This window comes from Drosophila eugracilis, unplaced genomic scaffold, assembly GCF_018153835.1.
Source record: "Drosophila eugracilis isolate 14026-0451.02 unplaced genomic scaffold, ASM1815383v1 contig_670, whole genome shotgun sequence".
Taxonomy (NCBI): Eukaryota; Metazoa; Arthropoda; class Insecta; order Diptera; family Drosophilidae; genus Drosophila; species Drosophila eugracilis.
Genome location: NW_024573558.1, coordinates 162,443 through 181,309, shown reverse-complemented (window position 1 = coordinate 181,309; position 18,867 = coordinate 162,443). Strand labels below are relative to the sequence as shown.

The window sequence follows — 18,867 nt, the reverse complement described above, 5'->3', positions numbered from 1 at the left end:
CCAACACCCTATGGCCGTGTTTCGGTGTCATTATCATCTCAGACATGTGTACAGCAATTCTGTTAATTAACAGGGTCAACAATCTGTTAATTAACAGTGATCGCTTATTATGTGGACATCCCAAAAGTAGGCAATACAACTGTTAACAAAGAGAGCAAAAATTTGTTCGCAGACACTCTTCGGTTCTCTTCCCGCTTATCAATTCTGAAAGTCCCTCAGGGGGTCTCGGACTCCAAACAAAATTAAATATATTTTAGTTCTGGGTCGAACGGCGACGGGAACAGACCGCCAATCCGCATTCGCGTTTATCAGGTTATCCGGCAAATACGCCCAGTTTTTAATCCATCAGAATGCTGAGTTACTTTGCGCACTCGGAGGCGAAAGTCATTAAACTGCCACGCCCACTATCGCGATGCTATCACAGCGAAAAGGGCGTTTGGGGCTACAAGCCGATAGCCCAGCGCGAGTTCCAAGGTAGGGTTAATCCAGAAGCAAAAAGTGGCCAAGTGTTGCCAAGACTTCAATAAAAACATCATCCGTCGAGATAACCATCGCATCGATAAGAGTGTTTCGGGATCAAACAAATAAATGAGCAGTGGAAACGTACCCAAGCAAAAAGAAAACCACTGAAGTTTTCTGTGCAGTGACATTGTGTGTGTGCCTGTGTGTAGAGTTCTCCACCCGGCTATTTATCAGTGGAATCCAAGCAGCTGACCAACAACAATCCCCACAACAACTCCAATGAAACAACAGCCCGAACAAAAGATCAAAAGCAAATTACTGTGGGTAAACTCGCAAACCAGAAGCAAAGTCAAACTCAATCTCTGGTTTGTAACTTCAGGCTGCAATCCGAACATGTTCGAGGCAACCTGTTCGAAGAAGATATATCATTGGCATACTCAGTAATCGTAGTGCATATTCGGGCTTAGTTTATTTCATAAGCAGAACCAATTTCATTGCTTCAGCAGAAATATATCAACTCATTGTTTTTGTCTGCGGGACTATTGACAAAATACAACTCCTGTTGGCTAGTGGAATATTTTTTATGGCTTTAATGCTGCCTTCTTTCCTGTTACCTACCCAAGCTAATCTTCAAGTTCTCGGCTTATCACATGTTTTCACTCTGAAATCTGATAAACTCAGAATATATGGTGTAGCCAGTGCCCGGAATTTATAATTAGAAGCAAGAGATTGTGGGAGACCCCCCGTGAACTGCACTAATTAAGCGAGGAGAGGCGGGTGTCCAGTGCAGAGATACTATATCTATCCACAAAATGCACGGCAGGGAGCCTGAAAGGAGCCCGGCTAAATATCAAAGCATGGCAAACAAAGGACCCAAACCGGGAGCTCCTTTGTGCTTGTCCTGCATCCGTTGCGTACACAATTGGGGCTTATCGACACCAGAGCCAGCAGACACCAGTCAGCAGTCACCAGTTGGTCGTTGGAACTCGGGACACCGACTGTAGTCTGCCGGGAGCCTTTGACTGGCCAGCACAGAAAGCCTTTAACGCTTGACCATATGACATCAGCAGCCTAAAATGCTGCACTGAGCAAAATCAGTCTATACATGGATCTGAAGAGATTTTTCAAGTGTTAAACTATTTCAAATTGATATATTTTTTAAACTTGGAAAACAAAAATTCTAATTTATAATCTCAGACTAATTCCATTCAACCTACCTACTGTCAAACACTTTTCTCAGTGTAATTCTCATGGCACGAGGTAGGAAAAGCCCCGCTCGACCCACCAACTTGTTTGCTCTTCGTCCTTCGGTTGCATCTCTGTCTGGGCAACCATTATCCTTTGGCAAAGGACGCGCCGCTATGCTCCAATAATATTTACACGCTCAAGTTGAAATGTTGTCGCCGCAAATACAATTCATCATACGCCCTGTGCTCCTGTCGAGGCACCCTACTCTTTAACATTAAATTGATTTATCACCGAAATGCTGTCGAGAAATTGCATATATTTTTGAGGAGATCTCCGGTTTAATGCGGGTCCAACCGGCGAATGCCAGCTGTCGATGACCCACGTTCTGTCCCATGGTCCTGCCTTCCTCAGGGCGCCCTGTAATCGAGTGATATGCGTCATCGCAAATAAATCCTCTAAGCAGGATAACACTTTAGCACGTAAACACCTAAGCAGCCAACGAGTTGTCAATGGCCCAACCAGAGAATAAAATGGCCCAAAAACCAATAAAAACAACCATCTTCGTTTCTCATATGTATCGCGAAATTGTGGGGTTTTCTCTGAAGAGCAAACATTAAATACTCTTTAAAAGTGATTTCACTTTCAATCTTAAAAAATGTATAAAAAAGCTTCTCATAATATTAAAGTTTCCGTTGTTCTAAATCAATTTTAATCACTTTTATTTATTGGTTATAAATATCCGCAGCTTAAAATTGATCTTTTTGGTAACTATTTTTGGCCTTTTCCATTCGAATTCATATCGAGTATCAAATATTTGCGAAGCAAATAGGATTCGAAAGTTCAGATACCTGGAACGCTAGTCCATCAAAATGAAGCGGGGCGTAAAAAGCAAAGAATAAATATCGTAAAAGTAAAAGGCCAATAAATTCAAAGGCCGCACAATGTGGCAATGGGCGCTGTGCACGTGAATCCTTTTTAAATAATTTATAACGTGGGGCGATATTTATATTGTTTACGCATGTGTTTCAGTGGCCGAGGATGTGCGGGCTTCCAGGAATTCGCAGGGCAACGTCTATCGTTTTGTGGAGGCCTTTCGCCAGCACGGACACAAATTGGCAGCCGTAAATCCCATCAGCATCAGGACGAGGTAGAGGCACCTTCTTTAGCTCCGGCTCTCCTTTCCCATTCCAAATCCATTCTGGCAAATGTCATATTTTATTTTTCCTTTCTTGCTCCTTTGTAATGTCCTGGCCGTGTATTTGTCTTGTGAATTTTCGTGGCCACTGGACAGCAAGGAGGAGCTGCAGGAATTAAGTCCCGCATTTTATGGACTGCAGACACAGGAGACGGTGCGCACCGCTGGCCTCTTAAGTGGTCCGCAGGTGGCCCACAACGTCGCCCAGCTGGAGCAGCTGCTCAAAGACATTTACTGCGGCCGTTCAGCCAGCGCCGAGTTCTCCTATGTCGAGGTAAGTGGCCCCGCCATTCCATCAGTCAGAAAAAAACAGAGTTACAGGATAGAAAATATAATTACATGAAAATAAGCCTCTCGGATAAACCTAAACTATATATAGATAGATATAGATAAATCAATATTTATTATCCATTATTATGTTTTTTTAAAGAACTATAAGAATGTTCATACTTTTTCCTAAGTGCGTCCCCTCCCATAAATATGCTGTGCTGATCCTGCTACTCTACTTTCGCAGGACATCGAGGAACGCGAGTGGCTGGCCAAGAACTTTGAGACGCTGGACCAGCACAAGCTGGAAAACAGCGAGCGTTGCGAAATCGCCGAGCTGTTAATTAAGTCGCAGGCCTGGGACAATTTCATGGCACTCAAGTTTCCCACAGTCAAAAGGTACGGAGGCGAAGGAGCCGAGTCCATGTTGGCCTTCTTCTGGCAACTGCTCCGTGACAGCGTCCAAGGTCAGTTTTCCATATAGACATTTAAATTTTGTAATTTAAAATTGGATCTTGGGGATATTTCTTTCCATACAATTCATAATTAAAACATGGGAGATCGGAAGAAACATTCAATCAAACATGTTTAAAGAGAATAGTTATAGTCCCAGTAAAATCATTCAAACTAGATCTAATATTTTTCCGCTCATATTTTTTTTTTCCATCGCATATTTTTTTAAGTCCACGGATGGTCTGATTTACCCGAATCCGTGCGTGTTGCCCGCTTTTCAAACGCGATTAGCGCATCGCGAAGTCGCGTACCCATTTCAAGGCGCCAAAGTTTGTCCCGTGACAGTCCTCAGAGAAGGCGATTCTGCTGGGGAGAATTCACCCAGCCCACCTGAATTATAGCCACCCACCAAAATTCCATCCCTACAGGCTCACATATCACGGCACGCTTACTTAACCCTAATCTGCTTTTCCCAAAACTTTTCCTTCTCGCATGCAACCCCAAAAAACAACGGAAACGACGACAACGATAAAAAATTATACAATGGAATGACAGCGAACATCGAGCACGTGGTCCTGGCGATGCCCCATCGAGGAAGGACTCCGCTGCAGGCGGCTCTCCTCAACATGCGGCCGGCGAAAGTTTTCCGCAAGCTCAGCGGCGCATCCGAGTTTCCCGAAGACATCGAGGCCATGTCCGACGTCATAAGTCATTTCCGTAAGTGAAACTTTGCCGGAGAATTTGGCGGGCTTTTATACGGGGATTACAGGGTATTCGGGTTATGAGGGATCTTCGTTAGCACATTAAAATACCCAAAAGGATTTAAAAAAACATTTCACTTAGTTCTACAGAAGTTTAAGAAGCTGAGTAAAGTAAATTATGAGTTTTAAAATTTGTATTGAAATATATTTTCGAAGTTTTTTGTTTCAAAATAAATATAATACCTTCAAGTAACTGGGTATTGCCTAGGCTACTGTTGATACAAAAAATCTTTGCATACCATCATGAGTGGGTGTGCGTAAAGCGGTCTTGCTAGCCTAAGCACACATGGCGTATGCTTAATTTAATCAAACCTGAACCGAATCGCACACAGATGTTTCCGAGCAGCTGGAAATACTGGGCAAGAACCTGAACTTCAGCATGGTGCGCAATCCCTCGCATCTAGAGGTAAGCCGACTCACGTCAAACTTTGAAATTTGATTCCCGATTTTGGCATCCTTTTCCTCCGCTCCTCGTTTGCAGGCTGCCAATCCTGTAGCCATGGGGAAAACGCGATCCAAACAGCAAGCAAGAGGTGAGGGAGCCTTTGGAACTGGTAGTCAGCCTTTCGGCCAACACGTGCTCAATGTAATCCTTCATGGAGATGCTGCATTTGCCGGCCAGGGAATAAACCAGGAGTGCCTCAACATGGCCTATGTTCCTCACTTTGAAGTAGGAGGAAGCCTGCACTTGATTGTCAACAATCAAGTGGGATTCACCACGCCCGGAGATCGAGGACGATCCACTGCCTACACCTCGGATTTGGCCAAATCCATTCAGGCTCCTGTGTTCCATGTCAATGGCGATGATCCTGAAGCTCTGGCCAGAATTACAAATCTGGCTTTCAGATATCAAAGGGAGTTCCGCAAGGACATCTTCATTGATCTTAACTGCTTCAGGAGATGGGGTCACAACGAATTAGACGATCCCACCTTTACCAATCCTTTGGTCTACAAGATTGTCCATCAACGACAGTCGGTGCCAGACTTATACGCCCAGCAACTAGCCAAGGAGCAGGTTCTCCCGGAGTCACAGGCCAAGGAAATGAAAGACGAGTACATGAAGTATCTGGGCGAGGAACTGGCCCTGGCTCCTACATACCAACCTCCGCCTTCTTACTTTGAAAAGCAGTGGAAGGACCTCCAGCTGGCACCTTCCAAGGAGCTCACTTATTGGGATACTGGTTTGGATTATTCCCTTCTGCATTATATAGGCCAGCAGAGTGTGACTTTCCCTCAAGACTTTGTAAGTTTGTAAATTTCAAGCATAATATTTTACATCCAATATTATCCTTTGCGTAGAACATACACCCTCACCTGCTGAAAACCCATGTCAATGCCCGCCTGAAGAAGCTGGAAAACGGGGCCAAGATCGATTGGTCCACTGCTGAGGCCTTGGCCATAGGTAGTCTTATGTACCAAGGGCATAATGTAAGGATTAGTGGCGAGGATGTGGGTCGGGGAACCTTCTCCCATCGCCATGCCATGTTGGTGGATCAACAGACCAACGAGATGTTCATTCCCTTAAACAGCATGGAGGGCGGTAACGGCGGAAAACTGGAGTTGGCTCACAGTATTTTGTCGGAGGAGGCGGTTCTGGGATTCGAGTACGGCATGGCCATTGACAATCCTAACAACTTGGTCATTTGGGAGGCGCAGTTCGGGGATTTCGCCAACGGAGCTCAGATTATCATTGACACCTTCATTGTTTCGGGAGAGAGTAAGTGGCTAATATTTCATTCTCCCTATTATTAAAGAGTTTCTTACCCAGCCAAATGGATGGAGTCCAATGCCTTGGTGATGCTACTGCCCCACGGATACGATGGCGCTGCATCGGAGCACAGTTCCTGTCGCATCGAGCGCTTCCTGCAGCTCTGTGACTCCAAGGAAACATCCGCCGATGGCGATTCCGTCAATGTTCACATCGTCAACCCCACCACTCCTGCCCAATACTATCACGTCCTGCGTCGCCAACTGGCAAGGAACTTCCGCAAACCGCTGGTGGTGGTGGCCCCCAAAACGCTTCTCCGTCTTCCTGCGGCCACATCCTCGCACGAGGACTTCCAGACGGGCACGCTATTCCACAATGTTTTGGGTGAGTAATGAACTCTGTTTTCCTTTGCAGCACTCAAGGAACACAAGGATGCTATGGGGGATCAGAAATTATCTACTTATAGGGAGAATATATATTAGAAACCAATTCAAAACACATTTCGTCAGTGAGAATAGGTTTCTCATGTACGTAAAAGTAAACTCAGCAATATGAATTTTACAAAACATGTAATTGCTGTTTAAAACTTTAATAATAATTTAAAAGGAAATTTAAGCAAATTTCAGCTTTCAACGAAAACTTTACAGTTCATTTTGTGATGCTTTCCATTTATTTTTATAGAGGAAACCGCATCTGATGTTAAAACTACTACCTACTACTTAATGTTTAAAATCTTTATTAATGGTCAGAAAAAAGGAAAATAAACTTAGTTAAATAGAATTTGAAACTCTGCCTAAGGCACAAAAATAATCAGAATTCATTCCTTCTTTTTAACCCAAAGAATGAGTACTAAGTATCCTAGAGTCGGTTAACACAACAAAATTGTTCTTTTCAACGTACTTTATTTATGTTTTCTTCATTAAATTCTGCTCACTTCCTCCTCCAATAGGTGATTCTACCGCGAAGCCGGAGCAAGTTCGCAAGGTCATCCTGTGCAGTGGAAAGCACTACTACAATCTCGCCGAGGAACGCGAGAAACGGCAGGCCTACGACACGGCCATCCTGCGCCTGGAGTCCCTATGTCCTTTCCCCATCCAAGAGCTCCAGGCCCAGTTGGCCCAATACGGCAATGTGCAGTGTAAGTCCACATCGTAAACTTTAGCCGCACAGCTGGCCGGTACAGTATACACCATCGTTTCCTTTTACACTGGGAAAAATACAGCAGTGATTACATTTGCATTGCTCTTTATTTTAGTCCTTATATTAAGACGGATTCATTTTTGGTTTTTGCTCCTGAATAACGTACTGAGGCTTCAATCTAACGATTTATTCACATACATTTTTTCTCTCTGTGCAGCTTTCGTTTGGAGCCAGGAAGAGCATCGCAATATGGGCGCCTGGACTTTTGTGCGCCCACGTTTTGAAAATTTAATTGGCCAACAGGTAAAAAGTCTGCCAGCCAGTGGCGGCCACAGAAAGAGCTCCAGACACTTTCCACCACCAACCGATTTTCCTCTTGTTTGCCGCCCTTTCCAGCTCCACTACTGCGGTCGCAGCGAGGCACCCACCCCCGCCACCGGAATCGGAAAAGTGCATAAACGGGAAGTTGATGAGATTGTTGCTGCCCCATTTGAACTTTAGTGCGCCGCCCTCAGCCATGCTCAGCCTGTCCATATATCACAAAGTACTCTAGCTCAATAAAACTGCCAAAAATATGTGTGTAAAAAGCAAGAAAACAAGACTTTTGAAGGGGCGGCTGCTTAAATACTCTTGTCGAGGAAAAAAAACTTTAAACATCAGTTAATATATTTTTAACATATATATAAATTAAAATATATTTTAATAGTTACACTTAAACGTCTGCTGAAGGCAGCAATTTATTGAGTAATCCTAAATGCCTCCCTTTTTGTGAGTTGCAAAAATTCTCCACAAAATTCTTCACAAATGCCCTTAAAAGAGCCATAAAAAAGGAAAGAAAATGAAAAAATGGGGAGAACGCTTCCCGCTTTACACATCAATTTATCGTATGGAAAAGCCGGACCGGAGAGGGAGAAACTTTAAGCGAAAAGTTTTTAATTGTTCGTTTCTGGACCAGCCTGGTCCGGCAATTGTGAACATAACTTGTTGTAGCAAGTACTTTTTCTCTCAGAGTCATAAAAATCATAATGTCCCAAAGCAAGGCCCAAATAAAGTTGGAGACGGTAAAGCGAACTTAACCTACCGTAAATATTTATTATATGTTTATGAAACATTTTACAGACTTTCATTTTGGAATTGTTTAAGCAGCGCAGTGACCTAACTTATAAGAGAAGTACAGAGAAGGTCAGGCGGGGTTATTAGATAATTGGATAAGATACTGTTAAAAGTAAGGCCTACAAAAATATACATACATGGAGATAGACAGTGAGGCGAGGTGAAGAATGGAGTGAGTGAGGAATGAGGTGAGGAATACTACATATAAGGCGTTACCAAGGACCAGCGGATCGGTGAGAGAAGGTTGTCGGAAGAGAAACAACTAACTGCAAAAGGTATCAAAGTGGCCAAAGTCTCATCATCACGCTTAAACTCTAGACGACAGGGCTTATATGACCTGCCTGCCGTAGACTTGCTCTAGAATGCTATAAAAGTCGGTGGACGTCTTATATGCAAAGTGCAGAAGTCACATCCAGAAGACCATGGCCACACACACCATCACTACTACGAAGGCGGCCTCCCGGCAATTTGCATTATCCCAACCGCACTCCAGGTCGAATTTGAGGGCCTTTCAAGGAGACATGTCGGTTAGATATTTACACCCTTGGAAAAGCTTGTTTACCCACCTCCATTAGCTGTTGGCCTCCCTTGTTTTCACAACGTGTCTCCCTTAGGTCATCATCGTGATCATCGCAGTTATGCCTTCCGTACACCTGGCAGGGTGAGTTCATGAAAGTGCGGAAGACGGTATCGGTCCAGGTTTGGGAAGAGCAAATGTACTGGCGCCTCTTGCGTTGCCAGAACTCCACCCATCTACAAAATGGAATCAAATCAGCAAGAAAGGATAACATAGATAAGTCAAAACCATACCCCAGGTCGCAGTCGCAATTGAGATCCGTGTGAGACATCTTTAAGTCGGTGAGGAACACACTGTTGGGCAGGTATGGCACAGCTCCCGTGTTCGGGTTGGGAATCTTCTTCAGGTTCCTATTGTGATAACGAATGTCCAGCGATATGTTCCGAACTCGTCCCAGATATTTAAAGAAGTTCGGGGGCAAAGCTTGCATGGAGGTATTGAACAATTGCATGTAGAGATATGGTGATCGCATGCCCTGAAATAAAATAAATACATATTTAAAAATAAAAAAGGAAATGATTTACAAATTAAATTAATACTTACCCTTAAAATACGTTCATTCAGGCTTAGCTGAATTGCTTTATAAAGGACCACTTGAAATCGTAGATATTAACAATAATTAGGTCAAACAAGCATTTTTTTTTTTTTTTTAAATATTATTTATTTTTTTTTTTTATTTGGAAGGCAGGTGGCCTTCCATTTCGCGCTGAAGGTCGGTGGGATTGCCCAACTGAAGGGTCTGCATTTCCTGAGTGGGTCCGGATCCCTTCTTTACAATACGCGTGAAGGGCTGCGGAGCTTCGATCCATAACTGACGGATATTATAGTGATGGCGAAGCAGATGCGGAATGTTGAAGTGTTCCAGGTGGGAATAGGCAGTGAGCTTAAGAGATCTCAGATGGGGCAGCGAGTCAAGGCAGCCATACTCGAAATAGTGCAAACGGAAATTGGATATATCCAGCATCTCAAGATCCTCGTTCACGCCATCGAAACTGTTGTTGTTCAGCGAAGTTATAGGATTGCCAGAGAGCATCAGTCGTCTGTTATGAAAAAGAAATACCAATTAGTTAAAGTTCCCCGCTGTAGATTTTGCAAACCTTAGATGTGGCAGAGATTGGGTCATCAGCGGAACATTAGTCAAGTCATTGTTTGAAAGGTCGAGCATACGCAGATTACTCATATTGTGGGCCAATTCCTGAGGGATCGAGGGAAGCTCGTTGTAGCCCAAACGGAACTCTCGCAAATACTTCAGGCGGATTTCAGGAACAGTGCTCAGTGAGACGTTCTCCAGACCAAGTTTAATCAGCGAGTTTTCCAGACCCATAAACGACTTGTCCATCACCTTCAAATCCCGATTGTGGGAGAGATCCAGAACTGCCAGTTTGGGCATGGTAGCGAAAACGGCGTCGTCAATTCGCAGCAAATAGTTGTAAGAGATGTCCAAATAGCGGAGGGACTATGATAGTGATTTTATTTATTATTTTACTATAACAAAATATCTCTTTCTAATTACTTACTCTGAACTTGTTGGACAAATCCATGCTGTGAATAGTGGAGATAAAGTTGTTGGACAAGTGCAGTTCACAGAGGGTCAACGCAGCCAAACTGGATAGCGATGAGGAGGGAATCTTCAACATCATGTTGTGCGAAACATCCAATCTTTAAGATTAAGGAGTGTATAATTACTGGTTAAAATACTTCGAACTTGCAACTTACTTTTCCATTCCGCCATTATAGAAAAGATTGTCGGGCAGGCCCCTCAGGTGATTGTGCGAGAAGTCAACGATGCGCAGACCCTGGACGGGTTTAAATATATCCTGCGGGATATCACTCAGATAGTTGTGACCGAAGTAAACCAGCTGCAGCTGTCTGGTGTTCTTGAAGGCATCAAAGTCCAGTTCGTGGATCCAATTGTAGCTGAGGTCCAGCCATTGCAAGTGGGGCATGTTGCCAAAGACATCACGAGTTGTGTTCTAAAAAGGGAAAACAAAGAAGTCTATAATTTGATTTTAAGACAGCCTGTTAATATCCACAGACCATCAGGGAATTGTAGCCCAGATGCAAGTGTGTCAGTGAAATCTCAGCAGGTCGGAAGTATCCAGGGTGGATAATGGATATATTGTTGTGAGAAAGATCCAATATCTTGATGTTTGAATGGTACATGGCGCCTGAAAAAGAAAAATCTTAAAAACCTTTAACCTCCTGACATGAAATAGTTGAGAAGGCCATACCATGTTCATTTCGCCCACTCCATGAGGAGTTATACATCAACTGCCTGATTTGGTTGTGGCTCACATTCACATTCAAATTAGACAGCGTGCCCACTTGGTCGAAGTAGTCAAAGTTAAAGTTGGGCAGCTGATTAAAGGCCATGTCCAGGATCTCCAATTTGGGTAGGTTCTGGAAGGACTCGTCTGCCAGGTTGTTCATCTTGTTGCCCCTCAAACTGAGATACTCCAGTTCATCTAGGTTCATGAAGGCTCTTCGCTCGATCTTGTCAATCTTGTTGTCATCCAGTTGCAGTTTTCTCAAAGCCTCCAGATCAAAGAACGTGTGCTGGGAAACGGAGGTCAGGTGGTTGAAGCGCAGCGAGATCTCTTCCAGCTTTGAGTGGATATCGCCCTGGAAGGTGCCCTTCAAGACCTGTTCGATCCTGTTGTCGTGAAGTTCCAGCAGACGCAAATTCTTCAGGAAGTGGAAACTGGTGTCACTCATGCTGCTGATGTGGTTATTGCTGAAGTCCAGCTCCTGAAGGGAAGTCAAGTGCCTGAGGGGTTCGGCTGGTAAAGCACTTCCCGAGTAACCATGGGACATCTTCAAAGATATCAAAGAGTGACCAATCTACAAAGAATATAGATAGTATTATAAAAGTCCTATAAAAATATTAACAGATCCCTGAAATACCTCGTGGAAGGCATCATTTTCAATGCTGGATATTCCGTTCTCGCTAAAGTCCAGCCTCTTTAGTCCTCTGACATGCTTAAAGGCATGTGATTGAATCCCGGAAAGACTAGCCCTGGTGATCTGCAGATCCTCCAGCTCCACGCCAAAGTCCTTGAAGTCCTCAGGTCCCACGGAGGAGGAGCCCAGACGAGATATCGACAGCGATCGCATATTCCGCATTCTGGTCATACTTTTTGTAAATAAATACAAGAGTGGTTCTGGGGTGAAGGGTGTGTGGGGAGCAGGAAGTGTCTCAGTGCACTGGGGTCACTTACTTGCGAAGAGTCTGCAGATTGGTGGGGTCATTTCGGTCTCCGCTCAGATCCAGTTTCAGCAGAGTGTAGTGCACCGCATTGAAGGTCTCCGTTGGCTTCTGGATCTTGATCTTGTTGTCCCGCATGCTGATGACCCTGTTATTTTTATAAAAGGTAATATTAATACATATAAGTATACAATATAAAATATTAACCAAGAGGAATCGATTTCTGCATTCTATAACTACACATCTCATTCTGGTTTTAAGCTTTTCCCCAGTGCCGACTGTTTTTGCATGATTGCCTGGTTGCGCGGCTTTTCCCTCTTCCTCGAATTCTTTTAAATAGGGTCACCCACTTAGCCCACATACGAACTTAGGAACCGGAGAAGCCCTAGAGGCTGCCGACAATCCGATTAGTTCCCCCAATACACAATGCAAGTGGAATAAGGGTAGACACTGAGTGAAACGGAGTGCAGGTGCTCGACTCACCTCAAGACATCGAAATTGTTGAAGAGTTTGTGATGCAGCTTCGTGAGATTGTTTCCAGACAAGTCCAGGATCTGGAGGCTGTTCACTAGGCTGTCAAAGGCCACAGGCGAAATGTTTGTCAGTCCGCAATACCGCATGTAGATCTCTCTGATTCGAGCGGGCTTAAATGCATCTTCCTGTTATGTAAAGAATACATATACGAGTATACATAAAGTAGTTATGAGTTTTTTGGGTTTATATATTTTTTTTAAGTAACAGAAAACATACCCTCAGTGTGTGAATAGGATTGCCGTCGAAGAAAGTGCGATTGACGGTGTCGAAATACTTGAACGAGTTAGGGGGCAGCAGCTCAATATGATTGTACTCCAAGTGCAGATTGTCCAGATTGAGCTTGGTGCTGGCCTTGATTTCGTAGGTTTCGTTGCCACTGAGCGACCAGATCACGTTATGGGAGATGTCCAAGGTGCGAAGGCTCTTTAGTGGGCCCAAGGCGTCATATGGAATCTCCGAGAGTATGTTATCCGTAAGCAAAAGGCGGGTTAGCCGAGGCATTCCATCAACGAAAACATTTGAATCTATCTCAAACAGGTTATTCCCACTCAGGTCGAGGGTCTCCAGAATCAAAAGTCCGGTGAAACTGTGCGACTGCAGCTGCGAGATGCAGTTCTCGCGCAGGATTAGCGTCTGCAGCGAGTCCTCCAGTCCGCGGAACGAGTCGTGCTGGATGTGCGTTATGTGGTTGTAGCCAAGATCCAGATGACGTAGCTTCTGCAGGTGCCTGAGGGACTTGGAAGGGATCTCCACCAGGTCATTCTGCGGCAGGATCAACTCCCACAGCGATCGCTCCAGGCCGGTAAAGGCATCATCTGGGATTTCGGTGAGATGGTTTCCGGATATCTTTAGACGGTACATGCCCGTGGACTGCAGAAAGTAGGGCTCAATCTCGCGAAGACCCGTGTTCTCCATGTGCAGCATGAACACCTGAACCGTAAGAGGTAATGTTGATGTGCTTTTAAAAACTTCTTATATTCTCTTCTCTACAATTTTTAAATGGCCTAAGATTTTTTAATTCACCCTGCGTATAATCTAATTAATTCACAAAGCACTTCATTAAAACTATGATAATATCTTTCCACAAATTTTAAGCACAAAAATGCTAATCCTTTTAAAATTGACTCACCTTGGACTGGTTTACCATGCGCGGCAGAGCCGGAAACGGAACGTTCTTGCAGTGCACTATCCCCAGATCCGTGGAGGATTTCGAACAAGTGCACATAACGTTGTAGGTGCATGGCGGGTAGTGCGTCTCCTCCATTTCACGGGCGAACATCGAGGCACGGGCCAGCGACATCCAGATCATGATCATGAGGGTTATTGTCAGAAAGGCATAGCCGAACTTAAAGAAGAACTCGAGTCCCTACAGATAAGAAGGATTTCAAGATAAAGGATGCTTTCAAATGGAACTTTAAAGAACAATTAATTCTGTAAAAAAAATATAATTTACAGTTTTATCCAAGTTTATTGCTTAAAAACAAGGGAAACTCTAGGTTAATAATTGTCCTCATAAATATTATAGAAATGCCAACGGAGTCCATCTCGGGACATAAAACTTTGCAGCTTTAACTTGGCTTCTTAAGCCTGTCAGGAGTTTATACTTTCTCGAAGTGAGTTGAAAAATCGCCGACGATTTTTGCCAAAGAGATTAACTGCAATGTCTAGGAAAGTTTGCGAGGATAAGTTCAGGGGTGACTAGACCAAAAGGGGTATCTCTAGTTTCACAGGATTTGAATCCGTCAGCCGGCTAGGGTTTCTTGCCAGCCGCAAGAGTTGAGCACTTGAAGGGCTACTAGCACAGATTATCGAATGTCCTATTAGCTGTTTAAATTTGTTTGGCAGGACATCAGACCATTTTGTTGGCCAATACACACCATTTTGCTGGTAATTGGATTAGGCACTCGCGATAATTGGCTATTACAATGAACTTAATCGAATTTACACTGCAATCTTCCACTGTTCACTTAGTCAACTTTCCGAAAAACTTGATTTCCAGCTCGCAGTGGTTATATTCCCTGCCCAGGACACTCGCGTTACAATCCTTGTTTGAATTTCCGTTCGTTTTTCAGGGGAACAGGGCTGGAAAAAACACGTCCGAACCGCTGCGCGTTCCACGCACGTCTGACAAAATGCAAATCAATCGGCAACGGGCCAAGTATTCAAGTTGGCCAACTGGCGCAACCGGCTAATTGGATTGTAACATATCGGGAATGCTCGATGGCGCCTTTACCATTGGGCACACGCTCTTCTCGCCTCATTTGCAGCATTACTTCACCGGAGAAATGGCCAAATGCTTGTGCATTCTGGCCTTTGTTTAGAATATGGCCAGCAAAAACACGGCGATAAAAGTGCGAGCAGGGCGGAAGCGGATTTCGGCCAGGTTTTCAAGATTTCCAATGCAACGGCAACAGCCTCTGGGTCGGCTTAAAACTTGTACGAATTCGTTTAACATGATTTCGGTGTGCACTACTGCCTTTTTTGGGGGTTCGTGAAAACGCGTTGAGAAGCGTGTACAACAAGCTCAACCAATTGAATTTGGGAACAAAAGAGGTTTGCATGAATACAGTTGGGAACATATTACATTGTGTAGGTTTATTTATAGTTTATAACAATTTTATCAGCAGACAAGGATAAGCAATTTAAGAGTAATCCTTGCTCAAATTTACAAGCCTTAAAAATACTAATGCAGGCCCCTGTTAAAAATTCATGCTACTCTAAAATGTTCTTAAAAGATTATGAAAAAGAAAAATTTACAATTTTATATTACTAACAGGCCTACTTCACTTCAGTGATCGAATCTTCCGATATAGCCAAGAATGATAAGTACGCTCCTTGACCATTTCCTTGTCTGCAAAGGCAAATATGTGGCTACAACTATACCGGTTAATGAAATTGCAATGCAAACTTACCGTCGCACTGGAAACACTGAGCCACGTTCGGAGGATAAATGTTCTCCGAATTGAAATAGAAAGCAGTCTTCAGTTCACGGAACTTGTTGAAAGAACGCATGGTTATGTGTCGAGAGTAGGGATCTTTGCCATCCAAATGGTCTCTGACATAGTGGGCGGAGAGGCGGATGTCCATCACATCGCTCAACTGATCATCAATTGATTCTATTAATTTAGGGCGCTTCTTCAGCAGTTCAGAACAGACATCGTTGTAAACTGCCAGACGTCCATAATAAGAAATTAGACTTAAGAAACTTGCTTTATTTTCTTTCTTACCATTGGATAGGTTCAAGTGGATGTGCATCATCAGCAGGTGCTCCAAAGTACAGTGGATCTGAAATAACTTGGAAACCCGTTCCGTGCTCTCATGCTCGTCGAAATGACTGTTTTTAAACCCCGCATCATCATCGTCACCGGAATATTTCGCATTCCCCACCTTGACGGCGCCATGATGGTGCAGCAGAGTCTTTCGCATTCCTGCTCCTGGCGTCGGATCCCCCCTGACCGCATTATGCAGGGATTTTCGCAGCTGGGGCAGATTCTGCGGGGAGCTATCGTCATTTGCTGCTTCACACGAGTCCTCCCTAAGCAGATTGGTGCTGCACATCTTGCTCTCCGTGTAGATGAACTCGTAGTCCTTGTACAGCTTCTCCATGCCAATCTCCAGCAGGAGTTCCAAGGGCTCGGCGCCGCTCAAGCACGGCATGGCCAGTCGACGATTAGCCAGCTCGGTGATAATCTTGGCCAGTCGATTTTTGTTGGTCGGAGTGTTCTAAGGGTTTCATGATATTAAATAACAATATTTTCCTTTTATAAGCCAGATATACATACTACTATGTTGCAACGAGCTGCGCATTGAAACAACATGTTGAAGGCCATCTTAAGGTCCTTGTAGGAGTGGCAACACTTCAGCAGCTCCCACAATTTGTCAGTAAGATCTGTGAGCCGGCGCACCTTGGCCCTCTGCACCACATCCTCGATGTCTAACTCAGCATTGGAAATGCTATAGCGCCCTATAAAGCCAGAGACATCCGTCATGGTCTGGTTAATAGACTCTCGCAGCTCGTCCATGTCGACGCCACTGCCACATCGATAGATGGGATCCCTGGAGACGCCTTGTCTGACATCCTTATGGTAGGAGACGATGTCCTCGCGTATGTAGACCAGGATGCGCAGCTGGTTCATAAAGTCCTGGGTCAAGGGACTGCACTCTCCCACCCGGAAAGTGTGATTTAAAGCCACCTCGCAGTCATTCAGGTTCACCAGGAGGGGAAGAGCAGCACTGGAGGTCCATGAACAACGCAGCTTCATGTGCGAATTCACCTGGTAACAGTTTTCGATCACAGTTTCCTCGGGAGCTTTACCATGTTGACGCACCAAAGATTGCGAGGTAACCATGTAAGCCGGAAGTACTCCTTCGTAGTTAAGAATTCCCCTGGAGAAGTGAGTAGGGTTAAACTCATACTGGAGCAGCTGAGTTTGTCCTTGATCGCTGCCATCGCATAAGAACCACACGGAACCGAGACCTTCAGCCTGCTGTAGGAATTCGGAGCATAGAATGGACCTCGCCTTATCCACAGGGATTCCTTTTTGGTACTCCTCCTCCAATTTCCAGGGATTGGAGTGCTCCAGCTGAAGGTCAATGGACAAGTCGGCTATGGCGTCTACCAAACAGTCGTCCTTCAAAGGACTTCCCGTGAGATCCAAATCCGTAGCACCCTCCGTTTTCGTAGATTTTTTAATGGGCGTGGTTCGTATCCTGGTCAGTGCTCCACTACGATCCTCCTTAAAGACCAGCACTACCTTTTTACCAGCCTCTGCGGATCCAACGGTGCTCACCAAATAAGTCGGCGGAGCTCCATATGTGATTGTGTAGGACTCGCCACATCGGCGCAATAGCTCCGCATAAACATTCGCTAAATTAGCAGATGCAGACATTTTTAAATATTATTCGCATACAAAACGCGAAAAAAAAGCGGCCTTGTTTGAAAAGCGAAGCAAGCGAAAGTGTTTCCTAAAAAATACCAGACACATATTAAACATACCATGCAACACAGTTTTAAAATACCATGGACTTGGCATATTACACCGTTTGGTAACCTGGTAGCACTGAGCCCCGCACGTGTTGAAATTGTTTTCTTTTATTTGGATTTAATTTAGCTAATTTAAGCATGTCTGACTTTGAAATGGAGGACAGTGGCTCGGGCTACGACTCGGGCGATAATTCAGATGCCGAGGTAAGTCGAAAACCAGCTAATTTAACATATTTTACAACCAAACGTATACTTAATTGTCCAGCTGCAAGCGGCTTTTGAAAGAGGCGACTTAAAACCAGGTCTTAATGTGGAGTTTAATGGGCAAAGAGATAAAGTAAACGATGTGGTGAGTAACCAACACCAGATACCTGTTGTTTCGATCGATTAATGAGCATTCTTACCAGACCAAGCTGCTCGCTAAAACAGAGGCTATCAAGCTGCAACTTCCGTGGCTGGAACGTCTGGACATGATCAACACACTAGCTCCATTAGCCCCGGAACTCGCTGTCCAGCTGGAGAAGCATGAACAGAAACGTGCTAATCTCTTCAAAGGCAATGCCAAGTTGCCCTATATCCGTCCCGAGGAGGATCCCGTGCTGAACGATTTCAAGAGAGAAATGCTCTTCCATCGACAGGCGCAAAGTGCCGTCCTTGAAGCTATTCCGCGCCTTCACGAGCTGGGCATCAAGACACGCCGTCCTGATGACTACTTCGCTGAGATGGCCAAATCCGACGAACACATGCAAAAGGTGCGCGCCAATCTAATGGCCAAACAACAGGGACAGGCCAAGTCTGAGCGCATCAAGCAGATCCGTGAGCAGCGCAAAATGGGTAAGATGCTGGCCAAGCAAACTAAAGTCCAACGCGAGGCCGAGAAGAAGGACATGTTGGACAAACTGAAGAAGTTCCGGAAGGGCAAGCTGAAGAACCTGGACTTCCTTGAGGATGCCAAAGCTCTTGAGTCGAAGCAGAAGCAGTCTGCCGAGAATCGCAAAAAGCGCAACAAGAAGTTCGGCTTTGGCGGCAAAAAGAAGGGCCTTAAAAGGAACACAAAGTCATCTTCCGCCGGATTGGATGGCGATAAGTCCTCAAGGCGCCAGCGGGGCGTGAAAGCGGGCGCCTCAGTCAATAAAAGGTTGGGAAAATCACGGCGTATTAAGGCCAAGGGCAAAAAGTAAAAATTTCCGACTATCTTAAGTGACCAAACTTTAGTTTTAAAGCGCCCCTAATCCTGTATAGATTTTTTAGAACCATAAATACATACAATTTTATGTGCA

The 18,867-nt window shown here is 44.6% G+C and overlaps 4 protein-coding genes across 4 annotated transcripts; 2 read left to right on the top strand and 2 right to left on the bottom strand.

Moving 5' to 3' along the window:
- The first annotated feature begins 271 nt into the window (after positions 1 to 271).
- On the top strand, positions 272 to 7,765 carry LOC108104236 (probable 2-oxoglutarate dehydrogenase E1 component DHKTD1 homolog, mitochondrial). The gene is made up of 12 exons (XM_017210186.2): positions 272 to 474; positions 2,680 to 2,797; positions 2,942 to 3,119; positions 3,360 to 3,579; positions 4,121 to 4,282; positions 4,659 to 4,732; positions 4,808 to 5,569; positions 5,626 to 6,043; positions 6,095 to 6,418; positions 6,984 to 7,172; positions 7,392 to 7,477; positions 7,571 to 7,765. The coding sequence occupies exons 1-12, from the start codon at positions 351 to 353 to the stop codon at positions 7,673 to 7,675; spliced, it is 2,760 nt and encodes a 919-aa protein (XP_017065675.2). The 5' UTR covers positions 272 to 350; the 3' UTR covers positions 7,676 to 7,765.
- A 481-nt stretch (positions 7,766 to 8,246) lies between these two features.
- On the bottom strand, positions 8,247 to 14,703 carry LOC108108999 (chaoptin). The gene is given in 16 exon segments (XM_041819406.1): positions 8,247 to 8,795; positions 8,854 to 9,040; positions 9,098 to 9,339; positions 9,408 to 9,442; positions 9,495 to 9,904; positions 9,962 to 10,320; positions 10,382 to 10,523; positions 10,581 to 10,837; positions 10,902 to 11,032; positions 11,096 to 11,705; positions 11,769 to 11,997; positions 12,083 to 12,217; positions 12,553 to 12,728; positions 12,820 to 13,533; positions 13,733 to 13,969; positions 14,481 to 14,703. Coding segments are annotated over 16 exon segments (3,969 nt in total). The 5' UTR covers positions 14,484 to 14,703; the 3' UTR covers positions 8,247 to 8,693.
- A 464-nt stretch (positions 14,704 to 15,167) lies between these two features.
- On the bottom strand, positions 15,168 to 17,562 carry LOC108109089 (protein zwilch). The gene is made up of 4 exons (XM_017217463.2): positions 16,386 to 17,562; positions 15,831 to 16,326; positions 15,516 to 15,770; positions 15,168 to 15,454 (listed from the first exon to the last, which is right to left on the bottom strand). Exons 1-4 carry the CDS (start codon positions 17,490 to 17,492, stop codon positions 15,387 to 15,389), a joined length of 1,926 nt encoding a protein of 641 aa, XP_017072952.1. The 5' UTR covers positions 17,493 to 17,562; the 3' UTR covers positions 15,168 to 15,386.
- A 74-nt stretch (positions 17,563 to 17,636) lies between these two features.
- Positions 17,637 to 18,867, top strand: LOC108109073 (probable rRNA-processing protein EBP2 homolog). The gene is made up of 3 exons (XM_017217437.2): positions 17,637 to 17,791; positions 17,853 to 17,936; positions 17,995 to 18,867. Exons 1-3 carry the CDS (start codon positions 17,726 to 17,728, stop codon positions 18,766 to 18,768), a joined length of 924 nt encoding a protein of 307 aa, XP_017072926.1. The 5' UTR covers positions 17,637 to 17,725; the 3' UTR covers positions 18,769 to 18,867.

Bases quoted from the DNA above. Each gene is read 5' to 3' on its own strand.
- LOC108104236 (XM_017210186.2), top strand. From the start codon at position 351: ATGCTGAGTTACTTTGCGCACTCGGAGGCGAAAGTCATTAAACTGCCA. The intron at 3,580-4,120 runs GTCAGTTTTCCA...ATGGAATGACAG, and splicing joins GCTCCGTGACAGCGTCCAAG to CGAACATCGAGCACGTGGTC. The intron at 6,419-6,983 runs GTGAGTAATGAA...CTCCTCCAATAG, and splicing joins GCTATTCCACAATGTTTTGG to GTGATTCTACCGCGAAGCCG.
- LOC108109089 (XM_017217463.2), bottom strand. From the start codon at position 17,492: ATGTCTGCATCTGCTAATTTAGCGAATGTTTATGCGGAGCTATTGCGC. The intron at 15,771-15,830 runs GTAAGAAAGAAA...GACGTCTGGCAG, and splicing joins CCACTTGAACCTATCCAATG to TTTACAACGATGTCTGTTCT. The intron at 15,455-15,515 runs GTAAGTTTGCAT...TTGCCTTTGCAG, and splicing joins TCAGTGTTTCCAGTGCGACG to ACAAGGAAATGGTCAAGGAG.
- LOC108109073 (XM_017217437.2), top strand. From the start codon at position 17,726: ATGTCTGACTTTGAAATGGAGGACAGTGGCTCGGGCTACGACTCGGGC. The intron at 17,792-17,852 runs GTAAGTCGAAAA...TTAATTGTCCAG, and splicing joins GCGATAATTCAGATGCCGAG to CTGCAAGCGGCTTTTGAAAG. The intron at 17,937-17,994 runs GTGAGTAACCAA...CATTCTTACCAG, and splicing joins GAGATAAAGTAAACGATGTG to ACCAAGCTGCTCGCTAAAAC.